The sequence below is a fragment of the Acinonyx jubatus genome, chromosome C1 (assembly GCF_027475565.1).
Source record: "Acinonyx jubatus isolate Ajub_Pintada_27869175 chromosome C1, VMU_Ajub_asm_v1.0, whole genome shotgun sequence".
Classification (NCBI taxonomy): Eukaryota; Metazoa; Chordata; class Mammalia; order Carnivora; family Felidae; genus Acinonyx; species Acinonyx jubatus.
Genome location: NC_069381.1, coordinates 1,325,536 through 1,351,100, shown reverse-complemented (window position 1 = coordinate 1,351,100; position 25,565 = coordinate 1,325,536). Strand labels below are relative to the sequence as shown.

General features: G+C 61.3%; 2 protein-coding genes and 1 long non-coding RNA gene across 4 annotated transcripts in view; 2 read left to right on the top strand and 1 right to left on the bottom strand.

Moving 5' to 3' along the window:
* The window catches only part of MMEL1 (membrane metalloendopeptidase like 1), a 31,247-nt gene extending 15,129 nt beyond the window's left edge, over positions 1-16,118 (top strand). Inside the window, exons 4-24 of the mRNA XM_027060661.2 lie at positions 194-253; positions 1,209-1,370; positions 1,596-1,676; positions 2,763-2,858; positions 3,259-3,377; positions 3,905-3,970; positions 5,225-5,359; positions 5,455-5,544; positions 8,808-8,944; positions 9,275-9,368; positions 10,604-10,732; positions 11,191-11,289; positions 11,743-11,826; positions 12,202-12,305; positions 12,553-12,611; positions 13,062-13,181; positions 14,036-14,169; positions 14,281-14,346; positions 14,978-15,073; positions 15,514-15,590; positions 15,711-16,118. Of these exons, the coding sequence (XP_026916462.1) occupies positions 194-253; positions 1,209-1,370; positions 1,596-1,676; positions 2,763-2,858; positions 3,259-3,377; positions 3,905-3,970; positions 5,225-5,359; positions 5,455-5,544; positions 8,808-8,944; positions 9,275-9,368; positions 10,604-10,732; positions 11,191-11,289; positions 11,743-11,826; positions 12,202-12,305; positions 12,553-12,611; positions 13,062-13,181; positions 14,036-14,169; positions 14,281-14,346; positions 14,978-15,073; positions 15,514-15,590; positions 15,711-15,810 (2,108 nt within the window). The 3' untranslated portion in view covers positions 15,811-16,118. The remainder of the gene's footprint in view (positions 1-193; positions 254-1,208; positions 1,371-1,595; positions 1,677-2,762; positions 2,859-3,258; positions 3,378-3,904; positions 3,971-5,224; positions 5,360-5,454; positions 5,545-8,807; positions 8,945-9,274; positions 9,369-10,603; positions 10,733-11,190; positions 11,290-11,742; positions 11,827-12,201; positions 12,306-12,552; positions 12,612-13,061; positions 13,182-14,035; positions 14,170-14,280; positions 14,347-14,977; positions 15,074-15,513; positions 15,591-15,710) is intronic.
* Positions 16,119-17,143: 1,025 nt separating this feature from the next.
* PRXL2B (peroxiredoxin like 2B) lies at positions 17,144-20,044 on the bottom strand. 2 transcript variants are annotated; one of them, XM_027060667.2, is made up of 7 exons: positions 19,887-20,044; positions 19,494-19,698; positions 18,874-18,925; positions 18,327-18,390; positions 18,167-18,242; positions 17,768-17,886; positions 17,144-17,319 (listed from the first exon to the last, which is right to left on the bottom strand). In XM_027060667.2, exons 1-7 carry the CDS (start codon positions 19,947-19,949, stop codon positions 17,293-17,295), a joined length of 606 nt encoding a protein of 201 aa, XP_026916468.1. In that variant the 5' UTR covers positions 19,950-20,044; the 3' UTR covers positions 17,144-17,292. The 2 variants fall into 2 exon arrangements, with proteins under 2 accessions (XP_026916468.1, XP_026916469.1); XM_027060668.2 differs by lacking the exon at positions 17,144-17,319 and having other exon boundaries at positions 17,787-17,924.
* A 255-nt stretch (positions 20,045-20,299) lies between these two features.
* LOC113599585 (uncharacterized) lies at positions 20,300-25,556 on the top strand. The gene is made up of 2 exons (XR_003420506.2): positions 20,300-20,570; positions 24,133-25,556. It is a non-coding gene; the product is annotated as an uncharacterized LOC113599585 (long non-coding RNA).
* The last annotated feature ends 9 nt before the right edge of the window (positions 25,557-25,565 follow it).

Below are 25,565 nucleotides of genomic sequence, written 5' to 3'. Positions count from 1 at the left end.
CGTTCAAGCCGGCGTGGGGCTCGCCCTCACGTGAGCCCTAGCCCTGGGCCACCTGGGGAGGACCCCAGGTTGGACTGCCCCCGGGGGCTGGGGGCGGTTTGAGGCCTGGCCCTGCCCGCCCCAGCAGACGCACCTCACCTGTGCCCCATCCCACTCTGCCTCCCCACTCGCTCACGCCGCGTCTTGCCCACAGCCATCCAACGGCCCCAGGTGATGGGTGAAATCTGCACCACCCCTGGCTGCGTGATAGCAGGTAAGCCCCTTCCCCACACCTCCCAGAGCCCTGCCCCAGGGCGCAGGGCCTCCCAAGGCCAAGGGGAGCCACCTCCAGACAGGGCATGGGGGCCGGTGGGCAGTCCCTGGCCCCGCCTGCAGGCGGGGTCTCTGCAGTGGGTGAGGGAAGCGGGTCTGCTCCCTCTTCCCAGCCCTGTGCCCCCAGGAGGAGGTCCCTGCGCCCACAAGGCCCCTGTGATGGGGAGGAAGGTAGTTCGGGGACAGGGGCTCTTTCCTGCAGGTACAGAGAGAAAGGTCACATGAACATACAAGCTTCCTCCCACGAATTTGTCTAAAAATTGGGGATCATATGCTGCCATTCGCAGACTGAAAACAGTGAGAACGGTCTGAAGAAACATCAGGAAAAATCTCAGACCTGAGATTTTCCTGCCCACGCTGGGGTCGCGGACGAGCGTCCGTGGTCGGTGCTTCCCGCGAGGCCCCGGCCAAGTGGGACAGAGGGCGAGGGAGGGTCCCGGGCTGGGGGTTCCAAGTGGGGAATCCAACTGAGAGCCTTCGGCCGGGGACCCCCGACCAGTGACGCGGCACATTCTGGTGCTGGGGTGACACCGTCTCCTCTAACAGCACACAGACTCCCTGTGGCGGCCCAGAGCACCCCCACCCCCACCCCCGCTGCAGACACTCTGACGAGTGAGGGGGCTCCAGGGGCAGCAGACCGCCTCCTGGGAGCCGGGCAGTCCTGGCCGTTGCCCCAGCGCCGGACCGTGGGTGTCCTGGCAGAGGTCACGGGATCCCAGGTCATGTGGCTAATAAGTCATAGCCCTAGAACTTGAATTCCTGCTTCCGACCTCACTGAGGCTCAGAGAGAGTGACTCACGCTGCCGAGGGCACACAGCCATGATGGAATGTCGAACAGTCCGCGGCCACCCGCGACTGGGTCCCCCCTCTCCCTCCCCACCCCTGTGGCCGAACAGCCGCCAGGATCCTCCGGAACATGGACCCGTCCGGGGAACCGTGTGACGACTTCTACCAGTACGCGTGCGGAGGCTGGCTGCAGCATCACGTGATCCCCGAGACCAACTCCCGGTACAGCGTCTTTGACGTCCTTCGAGACGAGCTGGAGATCATCCTCAAAGGTGAGAGCCTCCGTGACCTTGGGGGTAGAGCTGGGCAAGGCCGTACGTCTGCCCCACTCGAGGGTGGCCGTGGGGCCCGCAGAGAAGAAACCCCCTGGAATAAAGGCCCCGCAGGGGCAGAGGGGCCTCCTCTCACTAAAGAGGGACGGGTGACACCAGGACCTTTGACCTGGCTCTCCCGGCGGCCACCTCAGGCCTCTGTCCAGCCCCCTCCTCTGCCCACAGGAGTGCTGGAGAATTCCACCGCCAAGGACAGGCCGGCTGTGCAGAAAGCCAAGATGCTGTACCGCTCCTGCATGAACGAGAGTGAGTGGGGGGTCCGGGACCCCACAGTCCCCGCAGCAGTGCGTGGCAGCTGGACGCCACTCAGGACTCACGGCCACGGGGGCTGTGCCCCCACCTGGCCGCCGGGCCCAGGCTCCCCCGGGGGCAGGGACTTACTGCCAGCTGCCCGTGATCCTGTTTATACCCTGACCCCAGACCGGGCCACACTGTCCGGGCAGAAGGACACTGCTGAGGGGCACACCTGGAAGTCCCAGGGAAGGCGCACACGTGTGTGTGTCTGTGTCCGCGTGTGTCTGTGTGTGTGTCCGTCCATGTGTGTCCGTGAGTGTCCACACGTGTACCCGGGTGCTGCTACAGGACTGCCCTGTGCTCCGGCTCCTAGGAATGGCTCCCCCACGCCCCGCGCCCCTCTGGCCCGTCTCCCCTCGTGTCCCTGCCTGGGGGTCTGCAAGCCCAGCTTGGGGTGTCGGCTGCTCTGTGGGGAGCACCCCCCTGCTTAGTACCGAGGGCTCATTGTTTTGTCCCCGCATCCAACTCCAGAGCAGCCAGAGGAAGCCGCCAGCTTCTGGCTCGTGCCTCCCGAAACCCCGTCCCCCATCTGGGCTCGCCCGGAACCTTCCCTCTTTCCACCATGAGGCTCCCCCGTGCCCCTGCCTCCCTGTGAGTCTCCGCCAAACCGAATGACCTGGCGCCCTGCCACCGGACCCTCACCTTCACCTTTCGTGTGACCCCAGTTCCCCAGCTCCCTGCCGGACCTCCGCTGCCCTGCACAAGTTGTCCACGTCCAGTCCAGAGTGTTCGGCCGGCCACGGTGCTGGCGCCCCCCACCCGTGCAGCAGCACCCCCGGGCCGCAGGGCCTCCCTCGGCCTGGCTCCCCCACCAGCCGGTCGCCTGTCCCCCTCCCACGCCCTGTGTCCTGCCGGCGCGTCTGCTTCGGTCACCCCCCGGGGCCCCTCACACCTGCGTCCGTCTCTGCTCCTCCCGGGCCCTTCCCCGTCCCCGTCCCCGTGTGACGGGGGCCTGGCTTTGTGCCGGGCGTGCAGCGTCCCCACGGGCCTGTGTGAAGGTGGGTGGCGGGGAGGCGAGTGACCCTCCTTCCCTCGCAGGCGTGATAGAAAAACGAGACTCGCAGCCCCTGCTGAACATCTTGGATCTGATGGGCGGCTGGCCGGTGGCCATGGACAAGTGGAACGAGAGCGTAGGTAAGGCCGGGGCCTGCGGCAGCCTCGCTCAGCACACAGGTGTCACTGCCCGGGGCTCCCTGGAGCCAAGCCCTCCCGGGCTCAGGCTGGAGAGTTCACACCCGCTGCCGGTGGGCTCCCCAGCCCTGCAGAGGGTGACCCTTCCAGGCCCCTGGGGGGGGGACTCACCTCCCAGACCCCGGGGCGTGGGGGCGGGGCACGGGGGCACCAGGTGCCCGGCAATCCCTGGCCCTGTTGTCCCGCAGCGGGTCCTCAGCGCCGGGGCCCACAGGTGTGCTTGCCACCACGATGTCCCCCGAGCTCTGGGGCTTAGGGGGCTGGGGTCCACTGTCCGACGAGGGCCTGGCCTGGGACCCCCGGGAGCGCAGCCGGTCTCCAGCGTGAGGCGCTGACCCCCCAGGCCCCAAGTGGGAACTGGAGCAGCAGCTGGCCCTGATGAACGCGCAGTTCAACAGGCGCGTCCTCATCGACCTGTTCATCTGGAACGACGACCAGAACTCCAGCCGGCACATCATCTACGTACGAGCCGCGCCGGGGGGGCCGGGGTAGGCCGGGTCCCTGGTGCCTGTCTGGGGGCGCCCGCAGGGCCGTGGCCAGGGGGCGGGTGAGCCCCGGGGGCGTTCCCAGGGCCCTGCCCTTGTCCACGTCCCACCCAGGGCACCACCTGCCGGGGGACCGGGTCCCAGTCAGAGGAGCCGCCCGCGTGCCGTCTGTCTGGGCCTCGGGCTCCAGGGCAGGAAAACTGACCTCAGAAAGCCACCGCCGGCCACAGCGAGCCCGCGCCACGCAGGGAGGGCGAGGGCGCCGTGAGGCCCTGCACGTGGCCCGCACCCCTTGGGTCACCTGGTCAGCGGACCCTGCAGCGCGTCCCCCGGGGCCCTCCAGCCGTCACTCGCAGAGCAGCACCGGGTCGCATCCCCCTTCCGGGTGGAGCCCACGTTCCTGCCGGGTGCAGTTCGGGGGGAGTCGAGAGAGCTGCTGTCCTCCCCAGCCAGGCTGTGGGGACCCCGGCTCGTTGCCCAGGGTCACACCCTCTGTGTCTCCAGATAGACCAGCCCACCTTGGGCATGCCGTCCCGAGAATACTATTTCGACGAAGGCAACAACCACAAGGTGAGTCCGACCGGCCCCGGCCCCTCAGGCACTTTGCTGCCCCCCATCCCCGGCAGCTCTAGGGCCCCCCTGCGGCCGGCCTGCCCGAGGTCCCCTTGACCCCGCCCCCCACAGCTAGCCTTTGTGAACGCCTGCGGGGCGCTGAGAGCTGAGGACAAGCTAAGCACAGCCTTCGTCCTCACCGTCGAAGGGACCATCCCTAAACACCACGTGCCACATATGGGGACAGGCTCAGCTGAGCTGGTGGCCCCGAGGCCCACGCCCTTCACCCCCGTCTCACCGGTGAGGACTGCGGTCCACACTGCCGGTCTACCGCGTAGGGCCCGTCGAGATCTGAACTCAGGCCACCTGAGCGCGGGGCTCTCGTAACCACTGGGTTCCTGGTTCAGGATGGAGCGAGGCAAGGAGCAGACAGTGGCAAGCTGAGCCAGAGGGAAGAGCTGGGAGCCGGCTGTGGGAGGTGCAATTGTGAAATAGCCCTCGGCCAGGAAGCAGGATGGTGGGCCTCCTGGTGGAGGCGGTCTGTGAGCCGGGCCATGAAGGACGGTCCAGCCAGGGGCAGAGACAAGTGTGGCTGACAGAAGGAGCCACGGGTGGGCTAGCGGAGCGGAGACAGCCAGGCCAAGGGCGTCCACGGGCCTGACACCGGAGGTGTGGCCTCTGCGGACCCTGCCTGGGAGGAAAGCCCCTCCCAGGATGAGGCGCAAAGAAGGCAGGTCCAGGAAGGGCATCGACCCTCAGGACCCAGTGCTTGACCCCCTGGCTGAATCCAGCCTGGCTAAGGGCAGCCCACCCTGGACCCTGGCATCTGACAGCCCTGGCCGGCCCCGAGGCCTTTACGGGGCACCCGCTAGGCGCCCAGCGCTTTGCAGGCAACCACGGAGACAGAACAGGTCTCTCCCTCCCGTGCAAGCCCAGGGACGTGGGGGATGGGGCGGAAGCGTAGCCCCGAGCCGTCGGGGCGTGACCTCAGCGTGTGGCTCCCCACGCAGGTCCGGGGCAGCAGGCCACTCACGCGGAGCCCGCGGCCGCTGCACCGGCTTGTCCGCGAGTGCGAGTGGCGGCTGTGGCCCGGCCCGGGAGGGCGCGGACGGTCTGGAGCGCCCCGTCCCGCCGCCCGCCGGCCGAGGTTGGCCCCCGGAGCATCCCGGGGGCCCGCTTCGTGTCCTACGCCCACCCCCGCCCCCACAGAGAGCTCCATGGGGGCCGCGGGGGCCGAGGCCGCCAGACCGAGTCCTGCCTCCCTCGGCCCAGGTGCGGGAAGCATACCTGCAGTTCATGGTGTCGGTGGCCGCGATGCTGCGGGCGGACATGAACCTCCCCGAGAACGGCTACCTGGTGCGGGAGGACATGGCGCAGGTGCTGGAGCTCGAGACGCAGCTGGCAAACGTGAGGCCGCGGGGCGGGGGGGGGGCGGGGGGGGGACGGGGGGGCGGGTCCCGGCCGCCCCGCCCCCGGTGTGACCCCCCGGCCCCCCGGTGCAGGCCACGGCCCCGCAGGAGGAGAGGCATGACGTCACCAGTCTGTACCACAGGATGGGCCTGGAGGAGCTCCAGAACAAGTTTGGCCTGAAGGCAAGTCCCCGCCCCACGACGGGCCCCGGCCCCGCCCGGCCCGCCTTCGGGCCAAGCCGCAGAAACACGCCCACGCGCGCAGAGGTCACCCGGACAGGGACACTCTCGCACTGGGACGGCAGGTGCAGGCGGGCCGTCCAGGCACGCAGGGCCACCCCATCTGTGAGGTGGATACCGTGAGGACCCCGCTTTCCTGAGCAGGAGACAAGCCGGGAGGGGTCGACGACTCACCAGAGCGACCCTCGCCCCGGGCACTGCGTCCCTGGGGCCTGTTCTGAGCCCCTGCCTGACCCGGCCCCGCCCTGCCAGACCCTCAGGCCCGCCCTCCCTGCTGCCCAGGCCTGACCGCAGGGGGCTGGGGAGGAGCAGCCCAGGCCAGACAGAGGGGAGCCGGGTTTTGCACCCCACCCAACCCCGAACTCAGGTGGCCGGTACCCTGAGCCGCAGACTCGTCCGGGGCCTCCCCTCAGGAGGGACAGAAATGCAGTGGTAGCCAGGCCAGCCTTACAACCGAAGCCCGAGTCAGGGCAGAGGGCAGGGGTGGGACAGACGCTACAGCTCCTAACTCCTGACCAGAAAACGCGAGGGTCTGGAGCCAGACCCTCAGCGGGCACTTTGGGGGACGAGGCCCCCCTCTGGCTCGGGCTCCAGCAGTGAGCCAAGCGGGCAACCCCCACCTCGTGTCTACACTGCAGCCCAGGCGGGGAGGCCTGCGTGCAGAGAGCAGGGAGGCGGTGGGACAACGCAGCCAGGAAGGGCTGCACCACGAAGCTGATGCAGGAGAGAAGTCTCGGAAAGAGGGACCGTCTGGGGTGTGTGGTCCAAACAAAGGGGCAGCCAAGGGCCAGGTCCTGAGGCAGGGGCTGCAGGGTGACCGGAGGTCAGACGAGGCACCGGCGGTGAAGGGGTGGACGATGCCAGGTCTCCAGGGCACGTGAGAGGGCCTGGGGCACAGACTTGACTCACACTGAGGACCAGGCGGTGAACGCAGGCAGGTGGAGACGCTAGCCGACGTGGTGAGAGGGGTGGTTTCTGACCCACTTGGAAGATAGAGCCAGCAGGATCTGCAAACGTACTAACAGTGGGAAGAGGAGAGAGAGAAGAGAACGCCCACGGCCTGCAGGTGCCCTGCCGCGGAGATGGCGAAGAAGCTTGGGGGAATGTCTTAGAAGCCAGGCGTTGGGCTGTCTGCTGTAGAATGCGTTTATAACGCTTAGACTTGCCTCCGAGTGTGCACGTCCACACGGCCCGTCCCCAAGGCCCCCACCCCGACTTCTCCCTCCACAAGATGGGCCGTCGGACCCAGACAGTTCACTCACCTGCACTGGGTTGCCTTGTCCTACGTTTTGTAGGTGAGACAACATCTCACCGTCGCTACACCCCATCTCACCGGGCCAGCCGTGCTGACGGCCGCACAGTCAAGTTTGAGAACACAGCAGTTTGCGCCCCCGCTGCACTCTTTTTTTTTATTGGGTTTTTTTTTTTTTACATTTAATTTATTTTTGATAGAGCGAGACAGAGCACAAGTGGGGGAGGGGCAGAGAGAGACGGAGACACAGAATCCGAAGCAGGCTCCGGGCTCCGAGCTGTCAGCACAGAGCCCGATGCGGGTTTCGAACCCACGAGCTGTGAGATCACGACCTGAGCTGAAGTCGGACGCTCAACCGACTGAGCCCCCCGGGCGCCCCAAGCCCTTCGGTTTCTGACACTGGCACGAAAGGTCTTACTGTGTGATGTATCTTCGGATTCTTTGTTGCGCCTGTGCAGAGGCTCTGACCTCGGACACGGCAGTTTTATTCCGCGCACACACTCGTTCCAATACTCTACGTATCTGCAGTTCCTTTCAGGTTTTATGCACGTGAAATCAGGTCCTTTGTGAACGATAAGTTTTATTTCTTCCCTTTCAAACCCTTACTGATTTTCTGTCATTTACTTGTCTTGTTGAGCTAGCAGGGACCCTCAGTCACGATAGTAGATGTCCCGTTTCCTCCCTCAGTTTTGACTTTTGCTGTGGGCGGTTTTGTTTTCGGGGTTGCTGCTGCTGTATGTGGATTCCCCTCACCAGACTGTTGAATTTACCTTCTAGCTCTAGTCCGCTAGGACTTCTTGTCATGAACAGACGGCAAAGTTCATTAAACGCCTTTCTTCCTGCATCCATTGAAATTACGATGTGATCGGGGTGCCTGGGTGGCTTAGTCGGTTAAGCGTCCGACTTCAGCTCAGGTCGCGATCTCACGGTTCGTGGGTTCGGGCCCCGCGTCGGGCTCTGTGCTGACAGCTCGGAGCCTGGATCCTGCTTCGGATTCTGTGTCTCCCTCTCTCTCTGCCCCTCCCCTGACTTCGGCTCAGGTCTTGATCTCACAGTTCATGGGTTCAAGCTCCATGTCCGGCTCTGGGCTGACAGCTCGGAGCCTGGAGCCTGCTTCGGATTCTGTGTCTCCTTCTCTCTCTGTTCCTCCCCCACTCACGCTCTGTCTCTCTCTCTCTCAAAAATAAACATTAAAAAAAAATTTTTTTAATAAAAAAAAAGAAATTAGGATGTGATTATCCTGCTTTATCTAGTTATTACCGTGAGTTACTTGATTCGATTTTCAAATTTTACACACCAAACTTGAATTCTTGAATAAATCAAATTTGGCTGTGATGTATTATCCATATTATGTAGGTGTGCATAAATCCTAATTGCTAATATTTTCCATAGGATTTTTTTTGTCTATGATCATAAACGACACTAGCCTGTTACCTTCTTTCTTTGTAATATCCTTATTTGGGGATTCAAGTTTTTCTTGGCCTCATAAATCAGATTGAGAAGACTTTTCTCTTCCTCTCTCCTCTGGAAAGTTGAGCAGGACTGGCAGTATATCTTCCACAAATGTCAGATAGCATCCACTGGAAAAGGCAGATGGTTCTAGAAATTTCCATGTGGGAATACTTCAAATGAAAGATCAATTTATTACCTATAAGACTATATTTCTACTATTCTTATATTTATTAGATGTATACTCTATAGATCGTATTGCTAAACTCTTTTCAGGAATTTTTCCATCACGTTCAAGTTTTCAAATACGTTGGCGTGATCTCTTTCCACAGTCTGTAGGCTCTGTGGTGATGTCACCCACCCTCACCCTGACTCTGATCATCTGTGCCTTCCCTCTGATTCCCCAGATATTCTCTGGTGGGGGCTGGGTTTCTTGGATGCCCACGAGCTGTGTCTACCTACCTCTCTGTTCTCTCCCTCTTTCTCCGCACGCCCGCCTTCCCAGGGGTTTAACTGGACCCTCTTCATACAATCTGTGCTGTCCTCTGTCAAAATCAAACTGCTGCCAGATGAGGAAGTCGTGGTGTATGGCATCCCCTACCTCCGGAACCTTGAAGACATCATCGATGTCTACTCAGCCAGGTGAGGCCCCGGGAAGGTCCCCGGAGGCCTCGGCATCTCGGCCTCTGCACCCCCCCCCCCCAACGTCTCCTCATGGGAGAGTACCCCAGGGAGCATCTTCTCTGGGCAGATAAATATTAGCGGCCGATAGAACCTTAGTGAGAGATGCAAACCCTCCCTGGGACTTTTTGGGCATCTAGGAGCAGACAGGCTGTATCTGGAGGTTGTCCCAGAGGCTTTCTCCACCATCCTGCTTGGGGCGAGCGCCTGTTCGTCACAGAAGCCCAATCCCCACTCTGGACAAACTCCACATGCCTGTCATATGCCCCGCCCTCTGCCTCCTGCCCACAGGACCATGCAGAACTACCTGGCCTGGCGCCTGGTGCTGGACCGCATTAGTAGCCTGAGCCAGCGATTCAAGGATGCGCGAGCTAACTACCGTAAGGTGAGTGGGGCCCCACGCCGGTGGCTCCTACCCCTGGCCTGTCGTTTGTTCACTTAGTTCATGGTGCTGGGCACCTGCTCTGGGCCAAACGCCAAGGTCCACGCCGGGGGCAGAGCCGTGCAAGAGGCTGACAACGCCTGCCCTCTTGGGACAGTCGCCAAACCGGAGAGCCACTCTTTCAAAACAACAAGTAGGACATGACAGGAAGGTATGGGACAGAGATGGCCTTTCTGTGAGGGTGACACTGGAGACCTCCAGGCAAGAATGACCCAGACACGAAGAGGCTGGGGGCAGATTCCCAAGGCAGGACACCCCCGGGCCACGTGGTGGGAAGGAAGGAGACGGGGTCGGGGAGAGAGGTGGGGGCCCGCAATCGTGGGACTGAGCCGAACGTGGATTCCACGTGCCTTGAAAGCCGCCAGGGTGTTCAGACCGGGAACCACAGCCTAGCGTCCTGCTTGTGTGGTCATTCTGGCTGCTGGGGGTGGGGGTGCGGGCAGGGCAGAGGCAGGGGACCCACTGGGAAGGCCTGTGGTCATGGTGGCTGTTCCAAGGCCTCGATCAGAGGGGGTGTGGGGTCAGAGTGCAGACACACATTGTCCGGGCGGGGTGACGGGTTGGACCAGGGCCTCAGGAGCAGACGCAAGTGTGGACAACAGACAGTTGAGGTACGAGCAGGGGGCTGAGGGGCAGGGGAGTCAGGCGGACCCCCAGGTTCTTCGCTAGAGAAATGGGACGGACAGAAGCCCTCCAGCGCATCAGGGAAGTTGGGGCAAGTCGGGGCGTCTGCCTTGGCGGGTTGGGTGGAGACACTACTGGCCAAGCGTCTCCACTCTGGCGATGGGAAAACCCACTGGGGGCCGGAGAGCCGGTGGCTTAAGGCTGAGCTGGATGTGGCCCCCAGGGCCCCCAGAGTCAACACCAGCCTGTGCTTCGGTGGGGGGCTGGGGTCCAAGAGGTCAGAGTCGGGCTGGCCAGCCAGGCCAGGGCGGCAAGAACAGGGGGCAAGGTGGCACTTGGGGCTGAGCAGGGTCCTACCCCTGTCCCGGGGCAGAGGCCAGACTTCCAGCCCGGGTGGGGAGCCCTCCCTGAAAAGCGCAGATGCCGTCCTGCCCACGCCCACGGCCGGCACTCCCCGGGGAGGTCAGAGTTCATCGGTGCCCCGCTCTGGCCGCTGGGTGCTCGGGCTGAGGACAGGGAGGCAGCAGTGCGTGAATGGGTGCTCTACGCGGCAGGTGCTCTACGGCACGACCGTGGAGGAGGTGCGCTGGCGAGAATGTGTCAGCTACGTCAACAGCAACATGGAGAGCGCCGTGGGCTCCCTCTACGTCAGGGAGGCCTTTCCCAGAGACAGCAAGGATGCGGTGGGTGCCCTGTGCTCAGTCTGTCTGTGGCCCCTCCCCACAGGGACGCTGCCCGTGGTGGGTGGGGGCACGGGTCACAGCCCCCCTCCCCCACAGGGTGACTCCGGGCTCCCAGTGCCGGGACCGTGCTGGCTCCCCAGCAGCCCGTGTGTGCCCAGGGGGTACCGGGGAGCACACGTTTGCCTGGTGCCCTGTCACATGGGGAGGCCAGAGGCCCCACCCCCAACCCTACAGGCCTGTCTGGGAAAGGCCTACAGGCCATACAGGCTGTGAGTCCAGGGGCGGGCAGGCCCTAGGCTCACCCAGGAGAACGCCTCGCAGTCAGGACCCCTGTCCCGGAAGGGGGGGAGCATTCCACACCCCCAGCCCCAACATCACGGCAGGGACGAGGCTTTGGACCGGACCCTGCAGAGACCCCAATGCTGGACACGCAGGACGAGAGCCATGTGTCCTCCCAGGTCAGAGAGCTCATTGACAAGGTGCGGGCGGTGTTCGTGGAGACCCTGGATGAGCTGGGCTGGATGGACGAGGCATCCAAGAAGGCGGCCCAGGAGAAGGTGTGCAGGTGGCTGGAGCCCCACGGTCAGGGCATCCTGCCTGGAGAGGGCAGCCCCAGCACGGGGACACAGGGCGACCGTCGTCGCACCCGCTTCAGAGATAAAGACACTGGGTCTGGGTGTGGCTTGCTCAGAGGCGGAACTAGAAGCCAAGTGTGGGAGACCCTCCCGGCACCCTTGTGAACGAGTAGGGGTGGCCTTGGAGCAAGCCCCCTCTGGGCCAGGATGTCAAGTGGAAACCGTCCCACTGCACCCGGCCCCCGCCCCATCTGACCCCTGGCTAGCTGTGGGGCTGAGCCAGTCCTCACCTGTCCCCATTAAACCTCCCCATGGCTTGCAAGGGGGGGGGGGGGTCGAGTCCCTCAGCCCCTGAGCCACGCGGCAGCGAGTGAGGGGCAGAGCCGGGGTTCCCACGGTGGGGCAGTCACCGACCGGCCCCAATGTCGTCCCTAGGCCATGAGCATCCGGGAGCAGATCGGGTACCCAGACTACATCCTGGAGGAGAGGAACAAGCACCTGGACGAGGAGTATTCCAACGTGTGCCCCACCCCCGGCCAAGGGGGCCCCGAGAACTTCACCTGCCCCCTCACCCCCGACCCGATCCGCCCCTGAACCAGCCCTGTGAACCACAAGCCTTCAATTCCCTGGCAGGTGGTGCCGTCTCGGCCACCTCGCTGGATGGGCAGCTCTCCAGAGTTCCCCGTTACAGATGGGGAAACTGAGGTCGGGAGGGAGAAGGAATGTGCTCAGTGGCACGAAGGCCCAGAGCCAGCACTGGCCCCCCAACCCCACCACCCGCACCCACAGCCCGTCGGCCTCGTGCAGGACTGCCCAGCCAGTCCCAAGGCCGGTCCCCAGCCACTGCCGACCCCCCTGCCTGCACACCCGGCAGTGACCACCCCTGTCCCATAGCTGAACTTCTCGGAGGACCAGTACTTTGAAAATGGTCTTCAGAACCTCAAGGCTGGTGCCCAGCGGAGCCTCAAGAAGCTTCGGGAGAAAGTGGACCAGAACCTGTGAGTGGCGGCACGCGGGAACCAGCGGGCCGGGAAGGGCGGCCGGGGTCTGACCCGGAGCCCCGGGTTCAGGGAGGATTCAGATCTGTGGATTGCCCAGACCCGGCCCTGGCTGCAGGCAATGCTGGTCTCGTGGCACGGCCACTGTGATGGGGGCCCTAAGGGTGGAGGCTCTGTTCAGCCAGGAGGGGACCTGGAGGAAAGGGTCCAGGAGACGGGCTCCAAGTGACCGGCCTGTCTATCACAGCTGGATCATCGGGGCGGCCGTGGTTAATGCGTTCTACTCCCCAAACCGAAACCAGATAGGTATGTGTGACCCCTCCATGTCTGAGCCCAGCCCTCCGGTGCCAGAGAAGAGCCCTCCCCTCCCTCCTGGGGGGCACCTCCAGCCTCTTCTCGGGAGGAGAGAACCTCTCCCCACCTGTAGGGACTTCACCCCTCTCCCCACCTGCTGGGAAGTTCCTCACCTTTGTCTGAGTGGTAGGGCCGGGTTTAGAGACTGGGGAGCAGACCCCAGTCCCGAGGGCAGCAGAGAATGAGGGGGGGCGGGAGAGCTTGGGTCTGCCGCATGCTGGCCCCGGCCTCTCACCTCCGGGCCCTGTATTCTCTGGTCTGTAACGTGAGGGGCGGAGGGGGGTCACAGCCCTGCCCCCCCGGGCCGTGTGGTTTGATGCAGGAGCCCCAGGGGTGCCTGCCCAGGGCCTGGCCCGTGGGAGGGTTGTTGACGGACATGTCTCCACCCCTGTCTCCGGGCAGTATTCCCCGCTGGGATCCTGCAGCCCCCCTTCTTCAGCAAGGAGCAGCCACAGGCCTTGAACTTCGGGGGCATTGGGATGGTGATCGGGCATGAGATCACTCACGGCTTTGACGACAACGGTAGGGAAGCTGCGTGGGGGGTGGTCAGAGCTACACGGCCTCCTCCCCTCTCCACTGAGCAGCAGTCCCGGGAGGGGACCAGGGGACAGGGGGCCTTGGAGCTGTCCATCCAACCCCTTCACGATTTAGGTGGGGACACTGACACCCAGGCAGAGAGGACTTACTGGGTTCCCAGGGGAGCTATGGTGGCAGAGAGGTCTTGAACGGCAGGCTCGGCCCCCGTCCGGCACCCTTGCTCTGGGCAGAGACATGGAGAAGAGGGTGTGTGGGCTCGCGGGCCAGATCCTGACTCCACCTAACGGACCGCTCTTCCCTGGGCCCGTGAACTGGCGATAGTGACACTACCCCGGGCATTTCTGAAGCTCCAGGTCCTGGCCTGGCATCACCCCAGGGCAGCCAGCCTCCTCCGGCCCAGAGATGTGCTGACCCGATGTCCCCACCTCCCATCCCAGGGTGCGGCCCCTGCCTGCTCTAGTGGCCTGTGACCACGCACGGGGGCCCCAGCTGGCTTTCCCACAGGGCTTGACCATCGGGACCTTCTGAGGGCAGCCTCGTGGCCCCCAGGACCACGTGCTCCCCTTACCTGGGGCTCACAGAGTTTGGACATCACGGCGAGGGGCATTAAGCCACGGTGCCCCCGGGCCCCGAAACCCCAGGCTCTGACCTCGGGGGTGGGATGGTAGGCCACCAGAGCCCCCTCCCGGGCCTCAGCAGCCCGATGACCTTGTGCCAACCCTTCAGGGGCCCGTCCCCTGCCCCCATGAGCTCTAGATACTGGGGCTTCTGGGAGGACGTGCCGGTGAGGCTGGCACTGGGCAGGCGGGGCCATGAAGGCAGCCCCCTCTGCCCGCCAGGCCGGAACTTCGACAAGAACGGCAACATGCTCGATTGGTGGACCAACTTCTCAGCACAGCACTTCCAAGAGCAGTCGGAGTGCATGGTCCACCAGTACGGGAACTACTCCTGGGACCTGGCCGGCCACCAAAACGTGAGCAGGCCATCAGCAGCGCCGCCACCGCCGGGGACCGGCTCCCCAGCCCTGGCCCCCGGGGGGTGCAGGGGAGCCCGGCCGCCCTACCGTCCCGCGTCCTGTGTGCAGGTGAACGGGTTCAGCACCCTCGGGGAAAACATCGCTGACAACGGAGGAGTGCGGCAGGCATATAAGGTGGGTCCAAGCAGGGGCCCCTCAAGGACGCAGGGGAACAGGTGCCTCGGTGAGGCAGGGACCGTGCCCTGCGCAGGCCGAGGCACCCCTGGAACCCTTCTCCATCTGTCCCGGAAAGCAGCTGTGCCCTGGGGGAGCCAGCCTGGCTGCGGGTGAATGGGCACCTGGCTGTGCTGCCCACATTTTACCCTGACCTTACCTGAGCCTTCGAACCCCAGGGGAGCCACTGACTCTCCCCCGGTAAGATAGTGGCGCTCACCACGTCCCCACCAGCCGTGGCATCGTCCCTGCACCTGCAGCCTGAGGCACCGGGCCTCGGAGCTCCTTCTAGGTGGCCGCTGCGTGGCAGCCTGAGCAGGGATCCTCCCCCCCCCCCCGCCCCCCCGCCCCCCAGCGCCCCCACCCCGGCCCCAGGGCCAGGGCCCAGCCACTGTAGCACGGAGATGAGCACCAGACCGTCAGGGCAGGAGCACTGTCCCTGGGGTGCTCGAAGGGCCGTCAGGTGCTGAGGCAGGACCTCCGCCGGGAGCAGGGCCGTGGAGCCAGACCTCCATTCTGCCCGGACCCCAGGCCGGTGCTGACCCCAGGAGCAAGGACAGGCCCGGGCCCAGCACCTGTTTGGCGTCTGCAGGCTTACCTAAAGTGGATGGCAGACGGTGGCAAGGACAAGCAGCTGCCAGGACTGGAACTGACCTACGACCAGCTTTTCTTCATCAACTATGCCCAGGTAGGAGCCACAGTCCCCACCCTGCCTGCCGCCTCAGCAGCTGGGCACCGGTTGCCCACCAGGTTTTTGGAAGGCCTCCACTGAGGGGTACTTCCAGGGCCACGCTGAGAGGGCAGGCCGGGCAGAAGCAAACTTGCCAGCCTGGAAGGCTTCCTGGAGGAAAAGGAAGCAGAGGATTGGAGCTGGGGGGCTTCAGGTGTAGCTGGGCCAGTTGGGGAGGGGAGGCTGGCTTCCCTCCCTCACCCAAGAAGGGACGGCCTGGGACAGGCCAGGCGGGACTCCCTTGTGCCTGCAAAGAAGTGAGAGCACACGCGTGTCCCTGCCCCCCTAGGCCCACCCCACCCCCGCCTGGATGCCCTCAGGGCCCCCCTGATTCCTGCGTCCCATCCCCCCAGGCCCGCCCCTCCCCCCCCACAGCCACGCCCCTCACGCCCCCACAGGTGTGGTGCGGGTCTTACCGGCCTGAGTTCGCCGTACAGTCTATCAAGACCGACGTCCACAGCCCCCTGAAGTACAGGCGAGTAGCCCCCTGCATCCGTGCGCACCACCCCCATCCCGCCCCCCGCCCCCGCCCCCGCCCCCCAGCGCCCACCCCCGGGGCCCAGGCCCGCTGGCTCAGGCCCCTGGCCGCCCGCAGGGTGCTGGGCTCGCTGCAGAACCTGGCGGCTTTCGCGGACGCCTTCCACTGTGCCCAGGGCACCCGCATGCACCCGCGGGAGCGATGCCGCGTCTGGTAGCTGTCGCCGGCCGCACTGTGGCCACGCCCACCCGCCGCGGGAGGCCAGGCGGCCCTCGCACGTGCAGCTGGAGCCGCGGGCAAGGCCAAGGCTCACACGCGGCCGGCCCCGCGCGGGGCCTGGAGCGCAGCCGCGGCCCCAGCACCCAGGGCAAGCGGTGACTGCCCGGCGCCCTCCGTGCCTGCGGTGAGGGGCACGGTGCCCCAGCCCTCTAGACGCGTTTACCTGTCTGCACCCTCTCCAAACATCCCAGTCAGCTGGCCATGAGCTTCAGACTTGAGCTAAGTAAACGCTTCAAAGAAGCCATCTGCCTTGTCTGTTGGGGGTGGGGGGGTGGGAGGGGGGTGGCCGAGCCCCTGTCTGTACGCGCCGCTGACTGTTCGGGGACAGCATCTGGCTGGGCGCTGACTGCTGGTGGCCTTGGGCAAAACAGCAGCCAGACAGGGAAACAGCAGGGCACCCTGCAGAGGGAGGGCCACGCCTGGTGAGCCCCCCAGGGTCTCTGTGCCAGGACGCCCCCAAACACTGGCCCTCAGGGACCACCGGTTCAGATGGGAGGAGGGGCCACTGACTCAGGAGCTGGCTGAGGTCAGGAGGTGGACCGAGGGAACCGGGGAGCCATAGATCAGAATCTACGCTTCGGGTTTTATGTAACTAGAGGCCGGTGGCGGGGTTAAACCACAAAGGGACACTGTCACCTGCTCTGATGTTTTAAAGACCCCCGAGAGTAGTACCAAACCAGGCAGGGGGGGAAGGTGGGAGGAAGTTGGGAGGCCAGCTAGGAGGCCACTGTGGTCATCCTGGCCAAGGCGAGGGGGGCGGGTAGAGGGGTGGTGCTGAGGTCATCTGAACGCACCCAGACCAAAGGGCCCCAGGCACAGTGGGCAGGGGCAGGTTTCCGCTCTGGACACTAGGTTCCAGGTGCCTGTCACATCCCCCCAAGGAATGGGGTGGGGGAGGTTGGGGGCGTGGCAGAGCTGGATGAACCAGCTGGGCCAGGCCAGCCACCCCAGTCGGGTGCAAATGACAGATCTCATCGGAGAAGGTCCTTCCAGCCGACTAGCCCCCTCCCTAAGCCTCACTGTCCACCGTGCCCAGCAGCTGCGGGGCAACATCGCCCTGGACACCCACCCAGAATGAGCTCTGACCTGACCATATCCTCATCTCCCGCACCCTGCGCGGTCCTCCGACCCCTGACCCTCCTGTGCCAAAGGCCTGAGGCCCTCGGGGAGGCTGCAGGGCCATTTCCTCCCCTCTGCCGGCCCCTCCCAAGGAAGCCTGCAGGCCCACGTCCCCTGCGAGGATGACGGGATCAGAGCCAATGAAGATAAACGCCACCCAGAAACGAGTTTAATGTTCATTGTCACAGAGGCCCAGGCAGAGTTTGGTGCCCCAGTCCAGAGATTCCAGAAAGATTCTTCACATCCAGCTCCCAGTGTTCAAGGCAGCAGACGCCTCCCAGGCCCTCGGAGGCCTTGGTCTTCACCTTGTGCATGCCCCCTCAGCACACTGTGGGCACAGCAGGGTCCCCGTCAGGCCAGCCGCACTCCCCAGAGTCCAAAGCAGCTGCTCCCACCCACCAGCAGTCTGGGGCCCAAGTGCTAGAAAATCCCCTCTATTCGGGACACAGGAGGTCAGCCACCAGGACCCCACTAACACTGGCTGTGGTCACCTTGGGCAAACTGCGACCCTCCCCAGGCTGAGAGGACGGGCAGCCCCCTGCCCTCTGGGGAGAGCCCTGCTGTGCCAGGCCGTCTGGCCACCCTTGCCCCTGGTTCCCCACTGTCCTCAGCCTGTTTCCCCCTGCACAGTGGGGTGACAGTGACATCCTGGGCTGCCATGAGCGCAGAAGTACGTCAACCCTGCAGGTGCAGCCTGGCACCTGGTCGTACCCAGCACTCAACCCAGGGGAGCTGCTGCCCTTAGCGGGCGGCGTGCTCCCCAGGCCCAAGCTCACCTGGGGCGCCTCGCTGGCACAGCCCTCCGCCGGGATGCCCAGGGCCTGCAAGATGCTCTCCCGGGGGACATAGTCTCCCGGAGACTTCTGGACGAAGTGCAGCAACACTCTGTCACCACCTACAGCGGTGGGGAGGCGGTCAGGATGCCCCTGCGTGCTGGGAGGAGGGAGACACCCCTCGCTGTCCGAGACTCCACCTGGTTACCCTGACAAGGGAGCCGTCCTGGCCGCAGCCCACCCAGCACAGAGAAGACTTGACAAGGTCAGGAAGCCAGAGGAAGGGAGACAGAGAGGGTCGGGACATGCCACCAAGTTCAGCCAGACCTTCCCAGCCCAGGATGTGACCTCGGCCCCCCATGCAACCAGGCATCGGCCTCTGACACCCCTTTCCCAGCCCACCTTTGGTGACCACCAGGAGCCCTCCACTCTGCAGCAAGTCCCCGGACAGGTTCCCCTGGATGCCAGCAGCTTTGGCCTGGAAGGAGGGAGGCAGGTCCGGGTCAGCCCTACAGGGAAGCCCCACCACCTCAAGTCCCACCCGTCCTTGGCCATCACAAACCTTGAGGGCCACATCGCGCACAGGCTTCCCCAGGGCGGCCGGCAGGATGCTCAGGCTGTTGTACCTGTGAAGACACAGCTGGCTAGTCCGGGCCCCGGCTCTTCGGCGAAGACTTGCCCAGCAATTCTATCCCCAGTCTCTACAAGATACACCCACCAGATTCTCACAAGCATCTCACCGGGGACTCGGGGCAGGGCTGGGGGGGGGGGGGGCATGGGGCAGCCAGCCTGGGGGCCGGTAGGCCTGGGGCCCCGCAGATTTGGGGAGTGGGGGCTGGACCCCCAGCTGGTTGAGCCCAGAGATCTGACTCAGCTGGCACCACTAGTCAGGCCTGGCAGCCAGCCTACGACACAGGCACCCGAGGTGGCCGGAAAGGGGGTAGATCTTGGGTGAGAGGCCTAACCAACAGCCGTAACGGACACCCAGCACCCAAGAGAGAGTCCTTAGAAGGACCGACCGAGCAGTGGATGCCCCCAGAGCCTCATGCCCAGGAAGAGGGCAGCAGGGGGAAGAGGAATGAGAAGAGGCGGCTGCCCCGCCCGCTCACCGCTTGAAGCCCAGCTCCTTGTAGAAGTGCTTGCTCTCATCCAGGTAGAGCTCTGGAAAGCAGAAGCCACAGGTGTGCACTCACCCCCCCCCCCCCGGCTCACCTGCCTGCATCCAGCCCCCCGCTCCCCTGGCTTGCCCACCCAGGACGTAGGAGCAGAGGACTGAGTGTCCCCACTGTTAGCGGAGGGGCAGAGGCCCAGAGGTGGCAGGAAAAGGGAGGCACGGGGCTGGCCTGGACTCTGCCACCGGGCCCAGGGCTCTGGGAGGGCATATCCTGAGTGCCAGGGAGAGGGGTCTAGCAGGGTGGGCTCCTGTCCCAGCCGTACTCCTTTAGGCTCCTGGGAAGGCGGGGTCTTGCTGCCACCCAGTAGAGACCCTCGGGGATTCAAGGCCAGCATCACCGCTGGGCCCTGCCTCTGTCCAAGGTGGGAGGGACATCGTGCCTGAGGGACACAGGTAGGGGCAACAGGTGGAGAGCCCCGGAGACATGACTGGAGCTCCAGGAGACAGAAGGGTCAGGCCTGGGCAAGGAGGGGATGGCCACTGCCCAGAGCTTGGGAAGGGTCTCGAGGTAGCTGGTGGGGCTACAGTGGGAGGAGGGGAGGGGAGCACAAGCACCTCCCGCGAAGTAGCCGCCTTCCAGGAACTCCTGCAGGCCCAGGGCCTCGGGCCCCACGCCCACCAGACGCACGCCGTGCTGGTCCAGTAGCCCCCTGAGGCTGCTGAGGTCCCGGGCGATCCAGCGACACACCGAGCAGCCGAAGCGCCGCAGGCCAGCCACCACGCACGCCTGCTCCAGCCACAGACTCCGCAGCTCCACTGCCTGCGCGGAGCGGGCGAGGGGCGCCGATGGACCACCTCCCACGCGCGTCCGTGCCCCCAGCCCCGCACCGCGCAAGCGCGGACTGCGCCCCCAGCCCCACGACCCGAAGCCCGCTGCGCATGCCACTGCCAGGGCGCCTGGGCTGGTGCCAGGGGCCCACCCACCGCCCTGCGCTCGTCCGGCCTCACCTCCCCGGTCACCGCATGCTTCAGGACACACGCGCCCACGCGGGCAAGGTCCACCGCGCTCATGTCCACTTGCCACCGTGCTCTTCGGCTGCGCGCCAGGCTCCCAGCCTGCTTGGCCACGCCCCGCCCGTGTCCCGCCCCCCTGCGGCTTCTTGTCCAGGCCGCGCCCCCAGGTCACCTCGCCTCTGCCGGCCCCTCCCCCAGACGCCCGCTCCTCTGCCGGCCCCGCCCCCAGGCCGCCTCTCCTCTGCCGGCCCCGCCCCCAGACGCCCGCTCCTCTGCCGGCCCCGCCCCCAGACGCCCGCTCCTCTGCCGGCCCCGCCCCCAGGCCGCCTCTCCTCTGCCGGCCCCGCCCCCAGGCCGCCTCTCCGCCGCCGCCCACAGCAGCGGCCCGGGCCGCGCTTTGTCACTTGTTTTGCATATGCATAAGCCTGTCGGCCAATGGCGTCGCTGTGCTGGCTGCCGGAGAAGCTGGGCGGTTGGGCAGCGGACACGTGGTGCGCCTGCGCACAGCGCTGCCCCACGTCGGGGCGGGCTCCGTTTTGCCCGGCCAGGTGCAGAGCCGGAGAGCCACCGGAGTCCCCTGATCCTAGGTCCCGAGTTTGGGGTCCGGGGCGGGCGGGAAGGCGGGAGCGCGAGCGGGACAGCGGCTACCTAGTGCCCGGTTTGCAGGGCAGGGTTAAGGTGAGTGCGGTGAGCACTCGAGTCCCGGCTCTGGGGCCCGGGCCTCGTCCTATAGGCAGAGGAGCCCAAGGGCTTAGCATTTACCCTTATCTTATTTCAGCTTTAAAATCCACGCGAATGCTTCGCTTTCTCAATTGGATATCTGCGTTGGCTTTAATCATAATGCTGGTAATTTCTTAAAGCAAAGTCTTCTTTTAGCCCCCAGACTTTGGGTAAAATAGACCTGAAAGAAGTAAGAGCAGTTTACTGCGTGCTTTGCGACTTTGTTTATTGCTCACCGAAGTCTTGTGACACCTGTGATCACCCGGTTTTACCGATAAAGGCCCGAGACATTGGCGTGAGAAATGAAGCCAAGACTTAACCCGGATAATGGGACACGCAGATCTGTCTGGGCCCCAGCCCTCAGCCTCACTCCCCAGGTCCCACAGAGAGCCCCTGGACCAGGCTGGAGGAGTCTCCCAGGTTTGGGAGAGTCATTTAAGGCGTTAAATGTGTGGTAGGTGGTGTTAATCATCCTGTAGACTGTTTTGTTTAGTAAGCAATCAGGTAATTGGTAAGAGGCACTTTTACGGCAACAGAAAATAGAGTAATGGTTAGAGCAAATTATAAACCCAGTGTCTGAGTCTTGCGTGCTGCCAGTGAGATTTGCAGATGTCAAGCTTGGAGTGGGAACACGCAGGAATCAGATGGATTTGTCTGGTTTGTAACCCAAATGCCTCTGGAGGTCCTTGTGAATGGCCCACCGAGCAACGGGCACAAAGATTGTATGTGAGCCTTCTGGCAGTTTCTCTGAAGTTTACCTCAAGGTGTCCAGCTTTGGCAAACAACAGACACTTAAAGGCAACCAGGAGTTTAACGTCTGCAAAGATGTGTTACTGAAACATAATTTTTCTCTCCCAAATCACCCTTATTTCCAGAGATAGCCAGATCAAGACTAATTTGTTTGTAGAACGAGTCCAGTTTTAGCAAACTTGGCCTAATTATTTACATGCGCTCAGCAAGAAGAGCAGATTGATAATATAAATCTTTTAAAATTTGCTGTGCTGGAACTTTTTATAGGAAATCTCAGCTGAACTTCCGGTAACCTCTCAAGGCCGAAGCCGAGCCAAATACTATCAGGCCTGCGATACCTGAAGATTTGGGTAGATTCGTCTTCACGAGGTCCCCAAGATCTCCTGAGGTTCCGGCACCTGCCAGGAGGTGACCTTCTTTACTCACCCAGTGAGGCCGCTGGGAACTCTAAGCAAAGTGTCAGGCCAACATTTCCGTGTTTCGTGAAGTCAACCTCAATTCCTTTAAGCTGTTTGGTCATGTCTGAGTCTATGCATCTCTCTCTGAAATATGACTTTCCAGTTGCATTTGTTTAAGAAGTCCAAGAGGACTTTTATCATAAAGATACAAGTCTCTTTGAAGATGAAACTCATCTGGTAAATTGCAAAAGACAAATGCAGTTGACAAGGGAATTCAGTTATTTCTGCAACATAACGTTTCACCAGTTAGAATGTTAAGGGATGACCTTATTATCAACACAAATTAAAATGGCAGGAATTTCATATAGTATATTTGAATTTCTAGCACTTACCCCGGCAATACAACCTAAGATTTATCATTATTTGTTTGACAGGGCTTTCCAAGTAACTTAACATACCAAATAAGCCTAACTGGTCAAAAAGACTTCATTTACAACTTAAATCTTGGGGAAGTTTGTTAAAAACTTCAGAAAATTATAAAGCACGTGCCTAGATAGGATTACAGATCATTATAAAACTTAAAACTTTTATTTATTTATTTAACCAAGGTGGCAATAAGAGATTCCAAAGGCAAATATGTAGGGTTGGGTAGTGGTTAGCAAAACTCAGCTCCTTTAATATTGATGAGTTTTAGTTCTTAAGTAACCAAAGACTCAATAAAGACAGAGCATAAAAACCTTGATTTTCCAGGGAGACAAAAGAGAAAAAACCCTTGGGGCGCCTGGGTGTCTCAGTCGGTTAAGCGTCCGACTTCAGCTCAGGTCATGATCTCAGGGTTCGTGAGTTCAAACCCCGCGTCGGGCTGTGTGCTGACAGCTCAGAGCCTGGAGCCTGCTTCGGATTCTGTGTCTCCCTCTCTCTCTGCCCCTCCCCCGCTCACACTCTGTCTCTGTCTCTCAAAAATAAAAATTAAAACATCTTAATAAATAAAAATAAATAAGAGAGAAAAAATCTTTTATTACTTTTTTTTAATCAAGAGCAGACCAACAATCCAAGAAAACTTTGTCTTTAAACAGAGAGAAAAGCAGAATTTTAATGTTATACCGGTGTACTTTTATTTTTTTAATATTTATTTATTTTGAGAGAGAGAGGGAGAGAGCTCAAGTGCGGGAGGGGCAGAGAGAGGGAGAGAAAGAATCCCAAGCAGGCTCCACAGGCTGTCAGCACAGAGCCCGGCCACGTGGGGCTCAATCCCTGAGCTGTGAGATCATGACCTGAGCGGAAATCAAGAGTTGGGCGCTTAACCGAGTGAGCCACCCAGGCGCCCCCTACCAGTATCCTTTTAAAATATATTTAGGGGCAAAATGAACCGTCATTTCAAGGAATCCCTTTGCCAACAATTTGCAACAGAGAGAACACGAGCTTATTTGACCTTCAGTAAACCTAGGTAGAAAAATTTTCATATTTATGTTGATGACTCTAAAGACATGTCTGTCATAATTGAGCCAACAAATTAGTGTAAATGCCAAATGTGTTCCACCTGTGTGTCCCCCGCTGTCGATTTTTCCCTGGGGCTCCTGTAAAGGGGGTGCCCTTCGCTCCTGGACACTGAGGAGGAGGGGCCGGTGGCCCCCGAGGCACCCAGAATTGTACAGGAGCCGGCTATGCAGGCCGCACCCAAGGCGGTGCACAGACAAGAGGAAGGGGAGGGGAAGGGGGAAGAGGTGGGGTGCAGGAATGCTGGAAGCTGAAAAAAGCCCAGAGGACAGAGAAAGAGGCCTCCCGGTCCCCAAGCCTGTCAGCTCGGACACATGAGCGGATGCAGATTATTTTTTCGTCCACAAGCAAGTGGAAATGGGCAGTCGTGCCGGACCAGAGAAGACGGGGAGCTTCCCTGAAACAAAAGGAGTTTCAGCAGCTGCTTGGGAATTTTCCATAAAGTCCCTGTCCCTGGATAGACTAACCAGAGCCAATTGGCTCCAGTTATCACACTCAATAACCCCAGGAATGAAGGAGGGAGAGGCCCCCACACACAGCTAGAATAACCTGAGTCTGTCAGGAGGAACAGTGAGAGTGTCAGAGTCCCTTTCGTTAGGGATGGCCTGTGCTTCCTCCAGCAACCTGGGTTTTTCCAGACGAGGCCTGTTTAGACAACCATCCAGTATATCAGGAGGGAGTTCATCAGCCTGGTTAGTGGCCAAACACATTCTGCAAGAGGCCCTTCGATCAGGGTCGTGATTTAGGGCCATGCAGGGCTGGACACAGGGTGCCTCAGACCATTTGCCCCGTTTCCTGCAGAAGAGATCTAACTGATAAGTCGTACTGAAGCTTTAAAAGTCCCGTTAATGGGCTCTTTTTTCTTGTCTCCTCAGGAGTACTGAGGCCGTGCAGTTTGACAGAAGACCTTTTTTGAATCTTGCGATCTGAATTGATTCCAGTGGATTAAAAGGCATCCCAAGGGAGAGACCTTGGGGACCAAGGAAGAAGCCTAGAGGTTCATTACCAAGAATCCCCCCTGGCCTGACTCCCGGGTGACGTCTCGTGCGGAATATGTTACAGGTTCCCGGTGTCAAAGCGACTGGAGGGGTCCCTCAAACAAAATCACTATGATCACCGGGCAGCTGAAAAGGCCCCCCGTTTCCCGACGCATGCTAGACTGCAAAATGGGTGTCTGCACATGGACCAAAACGCTGCGCTGCGCCTTGCCATGAAGGCCGTGCCATTTTTCACCCATGGCAAACACCAGAAGAGCTTTATAAGGGGAAATTATCCAATTTTGTAATTTTAGTAGTCAGTAGGGGACACTGATGAAAAAATAGTAAAGAGCGAAATCCATCACAGTGTAAGCAACATTCCAGCATATGTAGACTTTTACAGCTAACTTCTCTAGGAAGCCAACCCCAGTGGGGCTTTGATTCACTCGAGTGCTGGTTTCGGCCCACCCTGAGCCTAAGTCTTGCAGCCAGAAGCGGCTAGACCAGGGATGTGGAGGGGATCACATTAGACCAATGAGGAGGAAACTTCACGTGAGAGTCTTTAAGATTAGCAGCCATCCTGGGGACTTAGGTGGCTGTCCTAACTCCCAAAAGACAACTCTATATAAGAATAGGAATAAAGAGGGGCACCTGGGTGGGTCAGTTGGTTAAGCGTCTGACCCTTGGTTTTGGCCAAGGTCATGATCTCACAGCTTGTGAGTTTGAACCCCGATTTCTCTCTCCCTCTCTACCCCTCCTGTCTCTCTCTTGCTCTCTTTCTCTTTCTCTCTCACAAGATAAACATTAAAAATTAAAAAAAAAAAAAAAAAAGAATAGGAATAAAGAGAGGGCATCGAGTTTCTGGGTCTTATCACCATTCCGGCCAGGGGACTAACTTCCAGCTTCCTCCTCCCTGTAGAGCAGCCATTGGCTAGAGGATTGCAGCCTGAGCAATTGACACGAAAGTGTCCCAATAAGAAGGAGTGAATGACTACATACTTTTTAATTACTGAGGGTTATGGACAGTGCAGTCTCTAAGGAATTTGGAAGCAAGGCTTTCAGGACCTTGAGGGGCTAGCTGCTGTTAAGATAAGGTTACTTTTAGCCTGTAATAAGACACAAACATTAAGGCACTAATGCAGCCATGAATTCCTCGAGGAAGGTCACCTTTGGCATGTTTCAGGTGTCTGTCAGTGGGCAGCAAGCTGTAAGGAGATTTTAATTTAAGCCACATTTCTCTTGCCTTTGTTTCCCTCATCAGCATAGGGTTAGTTTTTCTTGGTAGTTGTCTTATTCATTTAAAATATAATTGTTTTTCATTATTTGAGTTT

Excerpts from the sequence above, each read along its gene's own strand:
- PRXL2B (XM_027060667.2), bottom strand. The coding sequence starts at position 19,949 with ATGAGCGCGGTGGACCTTGCCCGCGTGGGCGCGTGTGTCCTGAAGCAT. Across the intron at positions 18,243-18,326 it reads TGCGCGATGTGGCCCTCAAG|GCCAAAGCTGCTGGCATCCA; the intron begins GTTTGTGATGGC and ends CCCTCCTTCCAG. Across the intron at positions 17,887-18,166 it reads GCTCCTGGTGGTCACCAAAG|GTGGTGACAGAGTGTTGCTG; the intron begins GTGGGCTGGGAA and ends CCACCGCTGTAG.